Source organism: Neovison vison, chromosome 9 (assembly GCF_020171115.1).
Source record: "Neovison vison isolate M4711 chromosome 9, ASM_NN_V1, whole genome shotgun sequence".
Taxonomy (NCBI): domain Eukaryota; kingdom Metazoa; phylum Chordata; class Mammalia; order Carnivora; family Mustelidae; genus Neogale; species Neogale vison.
This window is the reverse complement of record NC_058099.1, coordinates 2,888,468-2,906,859: the sequence shown is the minus strand read 5'-3', so window position 1 is coordinate 2,906,859 and position 18,392 is coordinate 2,888,468. Positions and strand designations below refer to the sequence as shown.

The window sequence follows — 18,392 nt, the reverse complement described above, 5'->3', positions numbered from 1 at the left end:
CTGCCCACAGCGTGCTCCCGCCTGGCCCTTCCCTCTCCCCCGTCCCCGGGCTGTGGGGTTGGCTACTGCCTCAGCGTCCACCCACGCCCTTCCCAACCTGAGCACCCTCGGAGCCAGGGCCAGCCTCATTGTGGCACCAGGGAGCCCTGGTGGGAAGGAGGACCGAGGGTTCTGGGGAGCAGTCGTGCCCTTGGGACACTGGGACACAAACCCTGCTGTCAAGCATGCCGCTGTCAGGGATTCTGGGAGGGGACTTTGGCTCATTCTGGCCAGACATACCTGGGCTGGGCAAAGGGTCGTACAGCTCAACCAGACCCAGGCCCTACTCGAGTACAAGGAGCTCACACCCAGCAGGCAGTCCCATGGCGGGGGGGGGGGGTCCTGAAACAGGCACCCGAGGCATGCACTTGGTCCAGCCCTGGGGGTCAGGAAGGCTTCCTGGAAGAGGAGGGGTCTTGAGCTCACTCTGGAAGGATCTGAAGGGACAACTCTGCAAGGCGACTTGCCCCAGAAGAGGAAGTCCTCGAAGCCACAGCCCTGGTGGGGAGACGCCAGCTGCTAGGTCTCCTGGGGGTGGGGTGGCCTGGGTGACGGTGGCCGGGGTGCAGAGCCTCTAAGCCTGTGGTGGGACTTTATTGAGAAGATTCCTTCCACAGTGGGAGCAACTGCAGGAGGACGCATTGGAAGGAAACGTTTGGAAGGACAGAAGCTTCTGGAAGGTGGCAGGGTGAGAAGGGGGAGGACAGTTCGTGATCTGAAAGGCATGAACACCGCAGGTTCCCGTACCAGGCCATGCGCTGGGTCCAGAGTCTGGAAACCCCTTGGCATCCAGACCCATCACCCCTCCCTGCCCGCTGGGAGCCCTCCAGCCCGCCTTCACCCACACTTCCTACTCTTCTAGAGTTTTTCGTGCGTATCAAAGCACTCGGAAATGTGGTTTTATCTGTCCCCCCTTTCTTATTTAAAAATTTTAATGTTTATTTTCTTAAAGATTAATTTGAGAGAGAAAGCACGAGCAGGGGGAGGGGCGGAGGGAGAAGCAGCCTCCCCACTGACTGTGGAGCCCTGACGTGGGGCTCGATCCTAGGACCCCGGGATCACGACCTGAGCCCCTTGGGCACCCCCCTTTCCTTCTCAGCGTGGTGGAACACAGAACATTCCCCGTGTGAAGCAGGTCTGAGCACACAGCTCCAGGGCGCCAAGCTCATTCACCCTGTTGTGCAGCCGCCCCCTTGTCTGTCCGTCCCCAAAACGTGGTCCTCTTCCCGGACAGAAGCTCTGCCCCGTCACCCATGGGCCCCCTTCCCCTCTGGGCTGCTGGGTCCCACTCTTCTGGGGCCTCCTGGGAGTGGATCCTTCAGGGTCTGGGACTCGAGTCTGGACGATGCTCTGTGGGCTCACAGTCTCCGATCTAATTAATCTGGTGCGTCTGTTGTGCTAAGCTGCGGGGGCCAGGCTGCCCTTCCGGCGGGGCCTCGGGCCTCTCCTCCCAGAGGCACCTGAGCCCCCAGACTGAGCGCGACATCAGCACAGGCCTGCTCGCGGACCCACGCTGGTGAGGACGAGCCAGCTGCCCCTCTCCGAGCAGTGGGTGCTCTTCGCTGCTTGCTGGGGGAAATGACAAGAGGCGCGACTCCCCCAGTGGTTCTCGGGAGACTGCGTCTGTGCCGGCAGACCGGCTGAGGGGTGGTGAGGGCAGGAGCTTGGGCAGGGAGCCCCCAGCGTGGAACCTCAGCCCTGGGTCGTCTGCTGCAGCGAGTGGGCCGGGGGGCTGGCTGCGGCTGGGGTCGGGAGCCTCCCGCGGTCAGCCTTCCCGGCACCGACACACTCGTCCGGTCAGAGAGGAACTGATGACGCCATAACGGAGCACCGGAGGCCAGATCCGTGAAGCGCATTCATTGGCACAGAAAAATGTTCGTTACATAGTAAGGTCAAGGTTGGGGAGGACAGAATGCAAACCCAGGTGTGCAACAGAACCCCGACTTTGACAGTAAAATAGGATGAAGCGTTTTGCCTGGCAGAGAAGCGCGGGAGCTCTGGGAGTTCAGCTGTGCGACACCCTGGGGGCCGGGCCTGGAGCGGAGAGCCCCGCCTCCCCCTGCAGGCCCAGGCCAGGGCTTGGGCTCCTCCCCGGCCCTTCTCCGTCCCTGTCCACCCTCCCCGCCCCGGCAGGAAGGACAAAGCACACTGGAGTCAAAACCGTCAGTTGTTATTTTTTAAAGATGTATTTATTTATTTTAAACAGAGAGACAGCTGGGGGCAGGGGCAGAGTGGGAGGGAGAGAGAGTCTTAAGCAGACTCACTGCTGTGGCCTGAGCCCAACATGGGGCTCGATCCCATGACCCTGAGATCATGACCCTCGCCGAAATGGAGAGTCCGATGCTTCACCGACTGAGCCACCCGGTGCCTCTCAAAGCCCTCGTTTAATCAAGAATCAGAGGTTGGAATGGGCAGGCTCCGGGGCAGTCGCCGGGGACAGAACCATCCCAAGCACGTTCTGGAAGGGCTGGTATCCACAGCTGAGGAGAGACCCGGGCATCTGCAGCCAAGCAGAGTGAATGCGGACTTCACTCCAGACGGCCATGTCCAGGCCTGGCTCCTCCCAGGAACCCAGTGGACACTGCCGAGTTCCCAGGACGGCAGACCCATGAGGCTCTGAGCCCAGTGCCGGCCGCTGGCCCTCCGGGTGGGCCAACCGCTGCCCTTGCGCGAGACAGCGCCCTCCTTGGTGGCCCCGACCTCCGCGCTCTGCCCTCACCCGTGGTGCACATGCCCGCACTCACTCATCAGCTCCCGGCCTCCAGATTACTCTGGGGCTGATTAAATTAGCGAGTGCAATCACGACCTGAAGCAAGTTAATTGGGAGAATTTATTGGACCTGCCAGTTTTATGCATGTCTGATTAAGTATTATAAGGTTTGTTTTTGATTTTGCATAATTTAACTTTAGATCCTGCATGGGGGGGGGCCCATCAACCATTAACGACCCAAATAAACCTCTTTTAAGATGCGTCTACTTATGATTTATTCCTGAATGCGGTATCTTCCAGATTTTTTTTTGGTGGTGTTGCCAAAGAGACAAATATGTTAAAAGTAACATTTTGTGCCATTCCGCTCACCCTATAAATCTCTCTGAATGTGTACAATTCATTAAAAGTTTTGAAAGGAGTACAAGTTAGCATTTATATTGCAACAAGTGACATATAAATGCGTATGTTTGTCTCCCCCCCACCCCGTGCCATAAAACATGCCCGCAGCCCGGGCTCCTCTGCCGGCGCCCCGCCCTGCTCTGGGGCCGTGATGAGCTGCGCCGCAAATCTTCTCCCCTGTCAGCCCAGAAGCGTTCAATCAACGGGAGTAGGAACAGTGTCGCAGGGAAATTAGTGCGGGAGGAAATAGTGCCAGGCCCTGGGGGTGTGCCGCTGCAAAGGGCTGGACCCGCCAGGGCGCTCACCTTGAGGGCGATTCCGGGGTGGCTGGGACCTCGGTTTCGGGAGGGCACATCCACGAAGTGGCATAAAGCCTGCAGACCAGGAGGAGGGCAGGGCCACGCAGAAGCTGGCCACGCGGCCTCCTCCTCCCCGCAGAGAGGAGGCGGAGTGTCCGTGCGCCCGTGGATTCTGTGGCTGGTGTACAGTGAGCATTTCCCTGTGTCCCGACAGCAGCCCTGCTGAGCGCGACTCTGCCCGGCCTTGGCAAAGGCCACACCTCGCTAAACCCTCCAACAGCCCCTGGGGCTGCACGGCCTCCTTGGCTGATGAAGAGGAACCGCCAGGACAGGCCGGTGACTCATCCAACCACAGACCCACCTCCTGTGGCTCGGGGCCAGGCACCAGGGACATCAGGCGGGTCAGTCACCTACAAGCCATCATCCAGCAGCCCCCCAACAGCCCCCGGCATCACTCACGATGGCCCCCGATGCGGCCTGAGTGCTTCCCCAGCACCCACCGCGGTCCACTTCCCGCAGGCTGTGGGCGTGGGCGCTGGACTGAAGCCTGGCTGGCCAAGGGCTCACAGCTGCCCCGGTGATGCCAGGCCTCCGGGCAGTCCCGCCCATCCTGGGTCCTGCGCAAGCCAGGCCACAGACGCGGCCGGGCACAGCCCCTCCCTCCCCTTAGCAGCTTCAGCTGGAGGGCCGGCGTGGCAGGGGGGGGGGGAATGGGGGGGGGGTGGCGGGCGGAAGCAGCCAGGCCCAGGCACAGCCACGCCGACACCGGGCACCTAGCTCAAGCTTGCCCTGGGCTGGGAGACACGGCAGATCACCGGCCAGCTGAGGGACAGCGAGGAGGGGAGGAGTGGGGGGGGTGAAGGCCACATTCCCTCTCCTGAAGCAGGTCTGCTGAGAGGGGAGAGGACCTGTCTGTCTGTCCCTCCTGCTCTGGCCACGCCCCTGCCAGGAAGCCAACATTGGAGGTTAACGTTTTCATGGACATTCAGGTCGGCACAGCACAGAGACCCGGGCTAGGCCTGACCCTCCTCACAGCCCACAGGGGCCTGAGTAAGGGGCTGAGCCCCGAAAGCCCCCGCAACACGGACACAGGGGCCACACCCCCACGTGGGCTGTGACCGGTGTTCTCAGGAAGCAAACGACAGAAGGCGCTCGGCATGGCCGGTGCTGTCCTCAAAGCCGTGCCGGTCACCTGCGGCTGCCTGACAGGTGGTCCCAGAATAGGACGGCTAAGGAAGCAGCAGACACACATGTTCGTTCACCAGGGCGGCCGTCCAGAGCGCCACAGACCCCAGCTCAAACCACAGAAGCATATCTCACTTCCCGGAGGCGGGCAGAGCTGGTTCCTCCCAAGGCCCCCAGTAATGCCGTCTACCATTCTACAGTGACCAACCTCTGGGTGTGTCCAATGGGCTCTTGTGTCCTACGGGCAGGTGGTTCCCTGGACTCCAGGCCTGGGGCCGCCCTGAGAAGAGCATCCTGTCTGGGGTCACAGAGGTCGAGGAGCCATCACAGCGGGGACGGGAGATGCTGTGCCACGCAAACCCAGAGGGGACAGGGTCACTGGACAGACAAGCAGAGGTCGGATGGAGCACCAGACCCCACAGGGAGGCCTGCCGGCCGCTGGGAGGAGGCGTCTCAGTGGGCGTGCCACCCACTGGCCACTGGGGGTGCTGGGCTCATCCGGGGGTCAGAGCTGGGCCCGCCGACCAAGAGTGTCTCCTCATCCACAAAGTGGGGGCAAGGCCGTGTGCCGTCAGGTGGTAAGGACTGGAAACCACGTGTTCCGCTCACCCGGTCTGGTAACAGACCGCCCCAACCTAGTACTGAGAACACCAGTCTTTCCCCTGAGCCCCGGGTCTGCAGGCCGGGATCCAGCCACGGCCCACACAGGCTTCTCTGCCCTGTGCTGTCTGGGGTCTCCGCCCCAGCCCTGCAGCCTCCTCGCCCCGATGCACTCCTGCTCCCATGGGGCAAAGCCGTGGCCACGGTGCTCAGTGCGGAGCCCCTCCCCACGACCTCTCTAAATGCCCCCCGTGTGCCCAGAGACCCCGAGTACCCTCCACCTAACACCCCACATGCCACCCGCGTGGCCCTCCTGCCCCTGCCACGTGGCCCACGTAACTCCACATATGACCCATCTCCCCCACCTCCCCATGAATCCCTCCTCATGGCCTCCCTCACATGCCCACACTGCGGCCTGCACATGACCACCTTACAGACCCCCATGTGCTACCCACATGCTTGTTCTCCGGAACCATCACAGACCCCTCTATGTTGCCACTCTTATCCACACTGCTACCTCACCCCTGCCATGTGGCCCAAGGTGACCCCCACTGGACCCACACGCCCCCCCCCGACAAACCCCTCCTCACCGCCTCCCTTCCCTGCTTCCGGCGTGGCCCACGAAACCACTACGGGATCACACGAGCCTCCTTCGCTCACGCGTCTGCTGCCTCTCCCAGACACCGGAAAGCTGCACTCAGAAGAGCCCAGCCCCGGGGCGCCTGGGTGGCTCAGTGGGTTAAAGCCTCTGCTTTCGGCTCGGGTCATGATCTCAGGGTCCTGGGATCGAGCCCCGCATCGGGCTCTCTGCTCAGCAGGGAGCCTGCTTCCTCCTCTCTCTGCCTACTTGTGATCTCTGTCTGTCAAGTAAATTTTTAAAAAATAAAGTAAAATAAAAGAAACATTAAAAAAAAAAGCCCAGCCCGGAGCCCCCTGAATGGCGTCCCCCACATGCACCTCACACGCCTGTCATGTGTGCCCCCCCGAACTGTGGCCCAGCGTCCACAAGCACAGCAGCTGGGTTCTGGGAGGGAGCATTAGGACATGGCTGGGGGGGGGGTGTGTGCAGCTTCTTCTGACCCAAACCTGGAGACGCCACAGGGTCACCTGGGCCTCAGATCTGGTCACTGAGGCAGCCTGGAGCCGGGGGCAGGAACTGCAGCCCACGCGCTGCTGCCCCGAGACTGTGGGGGTGGGTCTGAGGACCCCAGAGGCTGAGCCCCTCTGGGAGCTGGGGGCTTGATCAGGCCTCAGAACTGGGGCAGGCACGCTGCCTGGCATCCGGCAGACATCAGTGTTACCACAAGCTGGATGTCACGCTGACCCCTGCCGAGGACAAGTGAGTTAAACATGACCCCAAGGGTGACACCCCTCCTCCCCGTTTCAAGTGGGGAGCAGGGCCCAACGAACCGCAGAGAACAAAGGGTAGAGGTTCTCGGGTTTGTAGGCCTTTGGGTGTCCTCCCAGGAGCCCACTCCATTCTGCCACGGAAGCTCGAAAGCAGCCCCAGACGGCATGGGGGCGCCGGGCTAGGCGGGTCCAGGCAGCCGCTTTAAGGCCTGGAAGCCCCCGGTGGACTCAGCCTCGCTCCCACCCTTCCCTCCCGCAGAGCCGGTCTGCAGCAACAGGAAACCGGCCCGGCAGGTGGCGCCCGGCCACTGCCGGACGCCCAGCCCCAAGGGGAAGCCTGGGGACAGGGGTACTCAGGAGGGTGGAGAGCAGGATCAGGATCCCCACGGGGCCCCCAAATGAGGACCTGCAAACAGATAGCAGGGTCAGAGGCTTCCCCTGGCCCTGCCCCAAGGCAACCCTGAGGACACAGCCTGTGCTTACCGGCCAGGCTCCTTACCTGCGAGCCTGGGCGGCACCTGGGGACGGACCAGACTGTGGCTCAGAAGTGCTCTTTCCTGAGGCTTCCGGGGTTGTGTGAACTCGGTCCGTGTGTACCGGGCCACGAAGCAGAAGCACGTCTCACCGAGGACGGGCGAGAAAAACTGGGCTGATGGGGGCGTAGGTCTGTCCACGAGATGTCTGCAGCTCTGGGGATGGAAGACCGCGCAGAGCAAGCAGCAGCCCCGCGCACACTCGGGGAGGGCATGGGTGCCCGGGAAGGGACGCCGCGCGGGCGGAGGCAGCTTTCCGGAGGAGGGGGCATTGGACTGGGGTCTCGCAGGTGAGTAGGAGCTCGGCAGGCGGCTGAGGAGGAACAGAACCGGCGAGAAGGGACAGGTCATGCAGCGAGCAATGGGACCTCCGCACAGACCTGGAGGGGCCTGATGGGGTGCCCCGGGGGACAGGGCTGGACCGGGCGGGAGAGAGCCCGAGTACGGAGCAGGCAGTTACTGCAGAAACCCAGCCAGCAGAAGGCTGCATTTTAGGGAATATTTATTAAAAGAGCCTCCTTTTCTGCCATGTGCTGCCCCTTCACGGTTGCTCCGGGCACCTTTCAAAGCTCTCCCGCTCCTTCCGCTGACCCCGCCGGCCTCCTCCCCGAGGGCCAGGACGCAGGAGCCCGCAGCAGGGACCGGGTGCGGGGTGCGGGCTGGCGGGCCGGAGGCGAGGGCCACGGGGCTTCGGGCCCGGGAGGCGGCGGGCCGGCAGCGCGGAGGGGGAGACCGGCGGCCACCCCGGAGGACTACAGCGGCCCGGCGGCGGGCCCCCATTCTCGGGGACGCGCAGCCGCATCTAGGAGAGAGACCCGGAACCCGGCAGGCCTGAAACCCTTCACGAGTCCGCGCGCGACCCTCTGGGTCTGGTTGGGGCAACGCCGCGCGCGGCGGAGGGAGTGGGCCGGTCCCCAGCCCGGCTGCCGCTCCGCGGGCCGCGGACACGTGAGGACGGCGCGCGCGTGCGCGGAGGGGCTGCCCACGGTCCGCACGCGCAGGCCCACCATCTGCGCCTGCGCAGGACAGACCGAGCAGCCGGCAGCGTACGCGGGACGAGGCGTCGGGCGGCAGTGCTAAGGACGGCGCGCACGCAGGCACGTAAGCACGCACGCCCTGGGGAAGTGTCGAGTTCCGGCTGCTCAGAGTCTCTCCGAGCCGGGGGAAGGGAGGCGCTCTCGGTGTCGGCTCGGGCGGAGGAGTGGGAGGGAAGTGCTACGGTGGCCGCAGAGGGACGGCGCTACGGCTCCCGCGCTGGGCCAAACGCCGCCGGCCGCCGGGCGCGCAAGCCCCGGGCCCTTCGGGGCGGCCTCGGGCAGGGACGCGTGAGCGGCTGGGCCCCGCAGCCGCCGCGCCGTGGGCACCATGCGGCCGCCCTGTTCCTGGAGCCCCGTGGGCCGGGGGGTGCCGCAGGCCCTGCCGCCCGCCCCGCCGGCCTTCCCCGGCGCCGGCGCGGAGAGGGCACCTGGTGAGCGGCGGACGGGCCTGCCTGGGGGTGGCTCGCGGGTCCCCGCCGGTGCCCGCCGCCTGCCTGCCTGCCCCGGGAGCCCGCGGCGCGGACGCTGGGCGGGGGGGCCGTGCGTGGCGGCGGCGAGCACCGGCGGGAGGGAGGCGGGCAGGGAGCCTCGCGGGGCCCAGCCGACGAGGCCCACAGGTGCGGGCCGGACCGAGGCAAGCTCGCGGAGCCGCCCCGGGCTCAGACTAGGCTCTGGCCGAGCCTGCGGGGAGTCCTGGACCCGCCCGGCCTCCGCCCCCGTGCACGCCCCTGGCCGGCCGGTGGGACGTGTCTCCCGAGCCCGTAGCCCCCCGGCTGCCCCGCTGTTCACACGTCCGCACGTGCAGCTTTGCCCCCACGAGTGATTTAGGCGGTCACCAGGTCACTCGGCGTTTGTCCTTTCTTGGTCCCCGGTCTGTAGGCCTGTGATGTCCTCTGCCTGCCAGGCGTGGTCCCCAGTGTCCGCCCCCACGGGAGCCCAGCGCCCCTGCCGGCCAGCCCGACAGGGAGGGGAGGGGGGCGGACCGGCTTCAGGTCATTCCTAGGAATCCACAGCGCCAGGGCTCCGGACCCTCTGTCCGGTCTTCGCGCTTGGCTCCTTGGTCTGCGTCCGGTGCCTCTGAAGCGTCCTCGGTGCTTCTTGTGGCGAGAGCGGCCCCCGGGCACCTGAGCCGAGGGGGCAGGTTCCCCGTGGCCGGCTCCGGCGTCCCGGGGCTCACCCCGCTCCTGTCTCTGTGACTTCCCCGCAGGCCGCTGCACCCCCCAGGGCTCAGCTGCCACGCGCGGGCCTAGGTGCCCATGACGCCTATGCCGACCGCTGCGCGGACACCAGTGCTGCCACCAGCTCGCCACAGCGCCCGGGCCCCGATGCCGGTCATGCCCATCCCGCGGCGGGTGCGCTCCTTCCACGGCCCGCACACCACCTGCCTGCACGCGGCCTGCGGGCCGGCGCGCACCTCCCGCCTGGCCCGCACCAAGTACAACAACTTCGACGTGTACGTGCGCGCGCGCTGGCTGTACGGCTTCATCCGCTTCCTGCTCTACTTCAGCTGCAGCCTGTTCACCGCGGCGCTCTGGGGCGCGCTGGCCGCGCTCTTCTGCCTGCAGTACCTGGGCGTGCGCGTCCTGCTGCGCTTCCAGCTCAAGCTGTCGGTGCTGCTGCTGCTGCTGGGCCGCCGGCGCGTGGACTTCCGCCTCCTCAACGAGCTGCTCATCTACGGCATCCGCGTGACCGTGCTGCTGGTCGGGGGCCTGGGCTGGTGCTTCATGGTCTTCGTGGACATGTGAGGGCCCGGCCCCGGCCTCCGCCGCGGGCTGTCTTCCCCGCGGCCCGTGCTTCCCCTGACCGGCTGGGTCGGGACTCCTCCCGCCTCGCAGGTCTGGGCGGGGGGGTGCTGAGACTGCTCCGGGAAGGGGACGCGGGCGCCCCCTCTGCTGCTCGTTTTCTGCACTGATCCTCCTTGTATGTCCCTGGGGGGTCAGCGCCTCCTGGCCGCCAGCCCACGCTTCCAGCCCTCGCTTTTCCAGGCTGTACCAGGATGAGGCCCATTGGCCCAGCCTGCCCTTGGAGAGCCTCTGTGTCCCTGCTTCCTCTCTGGGACACGGGCATCACAGGCTGCGAGCGAGGGCCTCCTGGCCAGCTGCACGGTCCCTCCCGGTGAGCCCCCAGCCCCGGCCCCAGCCTTAGGGGAGTGTCAGGCTCAAGTGGCTGGCGTCCACACTGCCACAAAGCTGCTTGCTCTGCCCTGGGCCGCCCACGTTCTGGCACAGCGCTCAGGCTCTCTGTCTGTCCCCTTGAGTGGTGGCAGAGTCCTAAGTCCCAGGCTGGGCTTCTGGGCCACATTGGTTTGCTTTAGACACGGTTGAGTGGGAGTCACAGGCAGCCTTGGCCAATTCCCAGATCGGGGTCCAGCTCTGGTCCTGGGCGATCTGCCTTCCTCTTGGGCAGGTTTGTTGAAAGCGTCGGGCGGGGTCCCATAGTCTCTCCAAGCCTAGAATGCTGGGACGCCCCTGAACTCCTTCCGGCTGGGAGTGGGGAGGGGAGTTGAGCTTTGCCCTCTCTCCCTTTGAGGGAGGGCTGGCATGGAATCGTGCGTGCTGGGAGCTGACGTCAGAGGTCTGGAGAAGCACCACAGCCTCTGCGTGCCTGTCCCTGGGACGTGAGCGGAGCTTCCACTGGAAGAGTCCCTCTTGGGCGTACGCACGGGCTGGGCTGTCCCTGTGTTCTTGCCCCTGTGTTGGAGCCGCTGCTGAGGGACAAGCAGAACTGAATGTGGGGCCGAAAGGAGCAAAGGGCCTGTTGGTCCATCCGGGGGCCCGTGTCTTGTGCAAACCCCTCGCTTCTCTGTCAGAGGAGGAGAGGGGGGCTTGGTGGCCCCATAGTCACAGCAGGTCTCCTTGGCAGGTGAGAAGCCGCTCGGAATAATGGTGCTGGGACGACAGTCAGAGACCAGGGACAGCAGACAGCCCCATCCTGGGGGTGACAAACCCCTCATCCCGAGTTGTCCCTCCCCACCCCCGAGCATGGGCAGTGGCCGCTTTGACCTTGTATGCCCAGGAAGTCCAGGGGCCAGGGGAGCTGTCGGACAGTTGGGTGCCCCGGGAGGAAGACTCCAAATTAGGGAGAGAAGGTGAAAGCTCTGCTGTAAACCACGCTCTTTGTTTGTAGCCGGCTTCTGTCCAGCAGTTGTCAACTCGGGGACGGTGGGAGGGCTCCCGGGACGATGTCCTTGGTTGGGTGGAGTCTGTGGGCTCCCTGGATGCCCGGCGGGGAGCTGACCTGCGTGTACCCCACTTCTCAGCGCCGCAGAGAATCTTTTGCACTAAATTATGCTGTTTCCTAAAAGTTTTGTTCTGTGTTAACTCCGATCCCCCAGAGCTCCCGCCACAGAGGTGGACATGTGTCCGCACCGTCAGGACGGCAGGAGGGGTGTGGCTGGGCTGCCTCGATTGTGGTTGCCGCCACATGAGGAGCTGGCACGGTGAACACGGAGGTGCTCGGTGACGCGAGCGCCTGTTAAATTCTTTATGAGATGAGCCACCTGCATTAAACTTATTTTTTTAACACGTTGATGGAGTGATTGCTTAAAGCTCAAAATCTTCATTCTTTCTATAAGGGTCTGACCGACCAAAGATGCCACGGAAGGAGTCTGTCCCAGGCAAAATCGAGGACGCTTTAAAGCAGGTGTCTGCGGCGCCAAGGCAGGGACGCCCGGGTGGGGCTTCAAGGGGCCCACCTTGACCGTGCGGCCGGGAGTCTGTCGGGACGGCAGGGACAATGTGGCCGCGCCGGCAGCGGGTCCCGGCAAGGTCCCCGGGGCCGACTTGTACCCGCCAACAAGGGTGTAGGGTCTTCACAGGGCCCGGGAATAGGTCCCTGAACCGAGTGCACAGTATGAGCTCCCTCCCGGGGAAGATCTGTGTGTAGGGAGGTTGCTGGCTGGAAACCAAAGCGGCGGTTCTTGTTTAACCAAAAGCCTTGGAAAAACGAGAGACACATGATTACTCAGTATCTTTATTTTGTAAACGTCTCAGAGCTTCCATGCGGGACGCCCCGTTCCTCGCCCATGACCGGGATGCCCTGCCGCGCTGCTGCCTGGCCGGGAAGCGCCACGGAAAGGCCACCGACCTGCTGCTTCCGGGATTTTGTAGAACTGGGTGTTTTCCCAGCAGAAAACAGTCCCAGGTTGTTTCGGGGTTTGGCTTGTGGTGGTAGAGCCGGTAAGCGGTTGCGGTGGCTGCGGGTGCCGGGTGCTGGCGGCCGCCAGGGCAGCAGCCCCAGCAGGCCAACTTAGGATGGTGCTTGGTGAGTGCGAGGCCTCCTCCACCGGGTGGGCCTCCGGCCAACTCCCCATCCCATCTTCAAGGGCAGAGTACGGAGACATGGGCCAAGCAGTGGGAGAGCAGGGCTGGGATCCGAGGCTACAGTCAGGACGCTGCCACCCAGAGAGGGGTCTCAGCCTCAAGAGCATCATGGGGTAGGGTGGGGGGGGTGACCTGTGAGGGCAGCGGCTTCCGGTCGGGGGCATTCTGCTGAGATGTCATTTAGGGCAGAGTGTGTGCTCATTATGAGCTCCCTGTCTTGGGAAAAAGGACTGACCTGCAGGCCTGAGCGCAGGTCCCAGGGCTGGGCTGGCTGATGCCCGGAGCTGGAGCGGGCTTAGGAACCAGGAGTCATCCTTACAGAACTGCCTCCGTGGCTCCTGCCGCCTCCTCCCTCCCGGATGGCCCAGGCTGCATTCAAGGTGGGTGGGGGAGGGAGTGACCCCAGATAGCCACTATGTCAGACCGAGTGGGCAGGGAGGGCCCCTGCTGCTCATGCAGGACCCCCAGTGGGAGAAGATGGGCCCAAGGTGGGGCAGGAGGGAAGAGAAGAGGGAGGAGGGTACCTGGAAGGTTCTGCAGGTGCCAGGCTGCCCCCGGTGACAGCACCTGCACGCAGGTGGTGGCAAGTTTGTCCTTGATTGGGGAGGTGGGGGTGAGGAGCCGGGGCTCCGCTAGAGCCTGCTTGTGGAGGGGGTCGCTCCAGGAGGTCTCTCAGCCTGGCAGGGGGATGGTCCAGTCAGAGTCAGGCTGGGTCTGGAGGTCAGGGTTAGGACAGAAGTGCAGGGGGCGGCGGGCAGGGAGGGAGTGGGAGAGGATGGAGGAGAGAAGCAGTTCCCTTGAACAAAGAGGGGAGGCACCCAGTCTGGGTGTCCCTGGGGCTGGAGCCAGGGGCCGGGGAGGCCGGAGGAAAAGCCTCAGCGGCCCCGCCCTCGCACTCGGGTTTCCAGCAGCACCTCTGCTGAGGACCTCCCAGGGCCTGAGTCCTCTGCGACTAGCAGGAGGGTGCGAGGGGCTGTCAGGAGGGGGGGATCAGCCAGCAGAGGGGGCAACGGCTAGGAAGGGTGGTGCTTTGGGAACTTCCAGAAACCAGAGGCTTATGTGAGAAAGTCTGGGTGCCATCCAGACCTAGGGCAGTACGGACATCTCAGGAGATGCTCTCTCTGGTCCTGCGGGCACTCCTGGCAGGCCCCAGGAGGTCGCACCTGGAGGGGCAGTCGGACCCCTGTGCCTTTCCCGGTCTCCCCTTCCCCCGCAGTACGGTGGGGGGCTGTGGGGGAGGGACACAGCCCCGCCCCGGGCGATGGCTGGGCAGGCGCCCCGGGCTCTGGACCAGAGTGTGAGCCCAGTACTGCTGCGGAGGACAGGGCGGTCGGCTGGGGCTGGCTGCACAGGCATCGATGGTCCCTGACCTTGAGAGGTCCCTGTCCCTGGCAGCCTGTGATTGGAGGAGGGAGCTGGCGGAGGGCAGGCGCTCGGTGCTGAATCAGCCTTTTCTGGGCCTGAGCGAGCTTCCTTCCCTCCGCAGAGCCCAGCGCTTCTCCTTTCCCCCTCCCTGCTGCTGCTGGGAAAGGGCCTCTCTGGGCCAGCCCCTCTAGGACAGCTAGCCGCCCCATCCCCTTGAGGCCCGCCTGCCGCTCTGCACCAGGCTGCACCCAGGACCCACTTTGCAGAAATCCCAGCAGTCTGGCGCGCCTCCCTGACAGCTCCCAGAAGAGGGAGCGCCCCGCCTCACCAGCATCCTTGCCCAGAGGGGACGGGGAGGACGGGAGGGAGCCGCTGATTCAGCGGCTCGTGGGCTGCGCCCCTCCCCCCGCCCCAGCGGGCAGCGTGCCCAGGCCTGCTGGCAGCTGTGTCACACGGGGCCTCTGGCAGAGCGGCTGTGGCTCTCACTGTGTGGCCGCCTCTGCGCCTGGTGCTGGGGGAGGGCCTGCAGGAGGGCGCATGGTCAGACGGCCGTCGCCGCTGGGCGTAACTGCGGCCTTATCCAAGAGCGGCCAGAACGCCACTCCAGAGAGGCTCCGCCAGGCTTGGGAGCCCAGGTTGAGGCAGACCCCCTCCGCCTTTGGCCGGTTCAGCCGTGTCCCCTGCCACCTTGACCGGGGCTGGACGCTGGCCCTGAGCCCTGGGCTGGGGATGGGCTGCACTTGTGGGAAGACGAAGAGGCTAGGTCGCTGGGTGGGGCCGGCGGTGTGGTTGAGCAGGGCAGGGCCTGGCCCCCCCCACCCCCGCCTGAAAGTGGGCATCCCTCTAGAGGGGACAGCCATGCCCCAGCCTCCGGAGTTGGTCAGTGGGAGAACGTCTCCCGAGGAGAGCCCTGCAGGCCTGTGTGCGAGCGGAGAAGCAAGCGGCCATTCCTTCTGCGAGGAGGGGCCAGGGCTCCACTCTGCTTTCCGAGCACATTAGTGCCTCGTCCAGGCTGCGGCATGAATATTCATGTAGAAATCAGTCCGTCCAGGCGGAGGGCATTGCTGATGGCTGGGGAGAGCAGCTGGGGGTTGGGGGGAGTGGTCAGGTGGCCTCCCAGGAGGCATGTCCCCTGCCCCAGGGGTCGGCACCAGGTCCCCTGGAGCCCCGGGGGGCCCTTTCCTTCCAGGGGCACCCAGAAGAGGTTGTGCAGGTTTTGCCGCGGACGCCGCGTTCTTCGATGGGCAGGGAGGGGTGCCCTTCCTGCCCTCGCTCGGGTCAGGAGACAGGGAGACACAGCGCACCTGCCCCCTGGGGCCTACCCTGCCCCCCATGCCCCACTGGTGGGGATGTTTCTGCCCACGCGCTGACCTAGGTGAGCAGGGACGGTGGGTGTCCAGGTCTTTGCAAGGGCCGAGCCACTCCCCTGCTCCAGGGCCCCTCTGCCCTCTCTCCCCCACCCACCCCGGCCCCTAGGCTCTCCTCCTCCAGGACTGGAATGCTGCCCAGCGGCTGACCTGCCCTTCACCTTGCAGGGCTGAGGGGGCCTCCACGCGCTCCCTGCCAGCCCACAGCAGGCAGGGGCAGCCCTCGGACAATACAATTCTGAGTTTCAATTGTGAACTCGTTATTTACAACAACATCCTGACAGAACGTCCCGGGAATTATCTGTGTTTTTCCAACTGTGCTTCCATCTCCCGGTCCCTGGGTTCCTGGCTCCCAGGGGCGGCGCTGTCCCCCCTGACGGCACCGCCTGCAGCTGAGTCAGCCGAGCTCGAGCTCGGCACCACCTGCGTGGGGAGCTGTGCTCCTCTGAGCAGCTGCAGCCCCTCGACCCGCTGAGCCACGGGGGCGTGTGCGCCTGCGTGTGCGCTCACATGTGTGCGTGATTCATGCGTGTTTGCCACAGCCCGAAGTTCCGAGTCTGTTCCTGTGCATCCCGAGAGCGGGCAGGGCAGGGTGGCCGGGAGCTGGGCCTGCCTCCCTGCCCCCGCGGGTCCCTCCAGGCCTCTCAGAGAGGAGAGGGAAGCCCCCAGTGGCTTGCTCCGTCTGCCTTTCCCACATTTGGCTCAGACGGCCACGGAGCCGACCGCATGGAGGGCATTGCGTCCTCACCACTGCCCTGTGTGGGTCTTTGCACCCCTCCGGGACCAGCTTTTCTGCGACATATGGGAGTGGAAAGCAAGAGCAACTAGACAAAGTCCAGAAAGGACAGAGCTGCTGGGCACACCTCCTCCTGGAAGGAGGCCGGGGTTTCCTCCCGGGAGAACTGCGGATGCCGGTGGGGGACTCCCGAGGAGCCCAGACTGCCGCAGGGGCCAGAGCTCCGCGCGGCCCTCTCCAGGGGCAGGTGCTGGAAGCCAGCGGCTGAGGCTGCAGCCCTGACCAGGGGAGGGGAGATGCCTTTCTGCCCTTTGCGATCTGGGCCTGTTCCTGGTCTTGACCTCAGGGGCAGGCTGGCAGACGGTCTCGGGGGGCGCAGCGCGTTCACACCGTTGTGGAATGAGCAAAGGGCCGAGGGGCTGTGCTGTCTCAGTCCACCCCTGGCGGCTGGGCGGAGCGCTGCGGCCGGGCCCACCACCACAGCTCCGGGGCTGCGAGTCCAGGACCCCGGCGCCCGCACAGTCCGCGTCCGGGGAGGCCGCTGCCCGGCGCACAGACGCGACGTCCCGCTGTGTCCTCTCGCGGCGGGAGGGCCGCAGGGGTCTCTGGGGTGGCTCGGCCGGCGACCTCCTCCCCTCTCAAGGCCGTCCTGACACCTTCACCTGGGGCGGGGTTAGGCTTCAACACAGGACTTTGGGGAGAAATAAATCTTTTTTTTTTTAAAGATTTATTTATTATTTGAGAGAGAGAAAGAGAGACTGCACGTATGCAGGGTAAAGAGGGAGAGGGAGAGGGAGAGAGAGAACCGTAAGCACACCGCACTGAGCAGGGAGCCCGATGCAGGATTCGATCCCAGGACCCTGAGGTCACCCCTCCGGGACCAGCTTTTTTGGCCCTGAGCCAAAGCCAGACACATAACAAAATGAGCCCCTCAGGCGCCCCAGGACACACATTCTGGTGATAGCAGGCGAGCCCCTAGGGCCTGACGCTTTCTGAAAGACGGTGTCCAAGGTCGCACAGTGCCCTGCAAGCTCGGCCTCGCGGGTGGGACGCCTCCCTCCATAAGCGTCCGTGGGGACAGGTGCCTGCAGTTGGCGGACTTCTCCGGGGAAGGTAGTGCCCCCTCCTCACCCTGGAACTGGCCCTGGAGTGCCTGCCCTTACCTCGGCAGGGGTCCCCCGCTCTCCGCCCCGGCTGTGTGGGTGCCCGGCTTACCTGGGGCTGCCCCCCAGCGGCTGTGCCCACCCTGGCGTGTCCGGCCAGGCTCTGTGGTCCCTCCCGGGGGAAGGTGAGTCACCGCCGCCACCCATGCCTCCGCCTGCCCGGCAGCAGGAAGCAGCAGCTGCGTTACAGCTGCACAAAATGTTAGAGAGAAATTTAGGACAAAAGAAGAAGATTGGAGCATCCAGTTTAAGCCGGGGGGAGGCACACGGAAGCCGACGCGGGGCTGCCCTAATTCACTCGCACGAAGCGCCACGGGCTCCGCAGCCGCTGCCGCGAAACCAAAATATTCACCCAGTTTCCTTCTGTGGAAGGGACCCGAGCTGGCCTCCAAGGACTCACAGATGTCCCTGGGCCCCAGGGTGCGGCCTCAGATGGCCCCGGGCCCGGCAGAACCCCTGGGGCCGCGGGGTCCCAGGCAGCCCTGGCTACGACCTATGCGTCTGACCCACAGGAGCTCACGGCGCCCCAGCCCTGCACACTCCTCATCTGTCCATCACTGCCCTGCCCGAGCACGTGTTGGCCGGCCAGCTCTGCCGCCCTTGGGCTGGTGTTCCCAGCTGGAGGAGCTGGTCTAGTGCAAATAGGGGCTGCCCTCGGAGAAGGGTTTTTCAGGAGTCTGGGTGGGCAGGTCTTCATCTCCAGGGCAGCTGTCGGGCGTCTCCAGCCACGACCGGAGGACCCACCGTCGGTGCAACAGCGGGGCCGAAGGTTGGTCTGCAAGCCAGTGAGTGGGAGGCGGCGAGCCACAGATCCAGCGCTGGGCTCCTGATGCCCCTTCCAGCCTGGAGCAGGCTCTGTGTGCTGATGCTGAGTGGGAAGACCATCCCTGCCCAAGGGGGCACAGCTGCAGGCGGACCCGGCTGCCGCCTGGCCCCTCACCTCTCGGGGAAGTTTAGGGACCTCTGGCCTGCACTGCCCACATGTTCCAATTACGAGAATTAACCTCCTAACAACGTGCTGGCCCGGCCTGGGGTTTGAAGGAGAGGCGTATTACACGAGGAACAGTCTTAAACCCCGAGGTCTGTTCAGTCCTTCAGCAAAATGCCCTGGGCAGATCATCCCCAGGGCAGCTTTGTAGGGGGTCAAGGAGAGGCGTCCATACCCGCTCAAACACCCACCTGGGGCCGGGTGCGCTCCCCGCCCAGAAGCCCCAGCTGTGGTGGGGGCCGGACTCTGCACCCTCACGCACCTTCCCCCTTGCTGGGGGTCTGGCAAGGGCTCTCGCCG

At 64.9% G+C, this 18,392-nt stretch overlaps 2 protein-coding genes across 5 annotated transcripts; one reads left to right on the top strand and one right to left on the bottom strand.

The window, feature by feature from the left end:
• Positions 1-2,376: 2,376 nt before the first annotated feature.
• LOC122917122 (rho GTPase-activating protein 44-like) lies at positions 2,377-8,017 on the bottom strand. Of its 4 annotated transcripts, none has more exons than XM_044264553.1 (3): positions 7,675-8,017; positions 7,081-7,427; positions 2,377-2,539 (listed from the first exon to the last, which is right to left on the bottom strand). In XM_044264553.1, the coding sequence occupies exons 1-3, from the start codon at positions 7,914-7,916 to the stop codon at positions 2,424-2,426; spliced, it is 705 nt and encodes a 234-aa protein (XP_044120488.1). In that variant the 5' UTR covers positions 7,917-8,017; the 3' UTR covers positions 2,377-2,423. The 4 variants fall into 4 exon arrangements, 1 of the variants encoding a protein (XP_044120488.1); XR_006386351.1 differs by lacking the exon at positions 2,377-2,539 and adding an exon at positions 6,062-6,091 and having other exon boundaries at positions 6,318-7,427; XR_006386353.1 differs by lacking the exons at positions 7,081-7,427; positions 7,675-8,017 and adding an exon at positions 4,840-6,018.
• Positions 8,018-8,285: 268 nt separating this feature from the next.
• Positions 8,286-11,675, top strand: TMEM250 (transmembrane protein 250). Its single transcript, XM_044264552.1, has 2 exons — positions 8,286-8,582; positions 9,359-11,675. Exon 2 carries the CDS (start codon positions 9,408-9,410, stop codon positions 9,894-9,896), a length of 489 nt encoding a protein of 162 aa, XP_044120487.1. The 5' UTR covers positions 8,286-8,582; positions 9,359-9,407; the 3' UTR covers positions 9,897-11,675.
• The last annotated feature ends 6,717 nt before the right edge of the window (positions 11,676-18,392 follow it).

Coding starts and splice junctions, on each gene's coding strand:
- LOC122917122 (XM_044264553.1), bottom strand. CDS start 7,916: ATGCGGCTGCGCGTCCCCGAGAATGGGGGCCCGCCGCCGGGCCGCTGT. Junction 7,428..7,674: donor GAGCGGGAGAGCTTTGAAAG/GTGCCCGGAGCA, acceptor GTTCCTCCTCAG/CCGCCTGCCGAGCTCCTACT. Junction 2,540..7,080: donor GGTGCCGCCCAGGCTCGCAG/GTAAGGAGCCTG, acceptor GCTTGGCTGCAG/ATGCCCGGGTCTCTCCTCAG.
- TMEM250 (XM_044264552.1), top strand. CDS start 9,408: ATGACGCCTATGCCGACCGCTGCGCGGACACCAGTGCTGCCACCAGCT.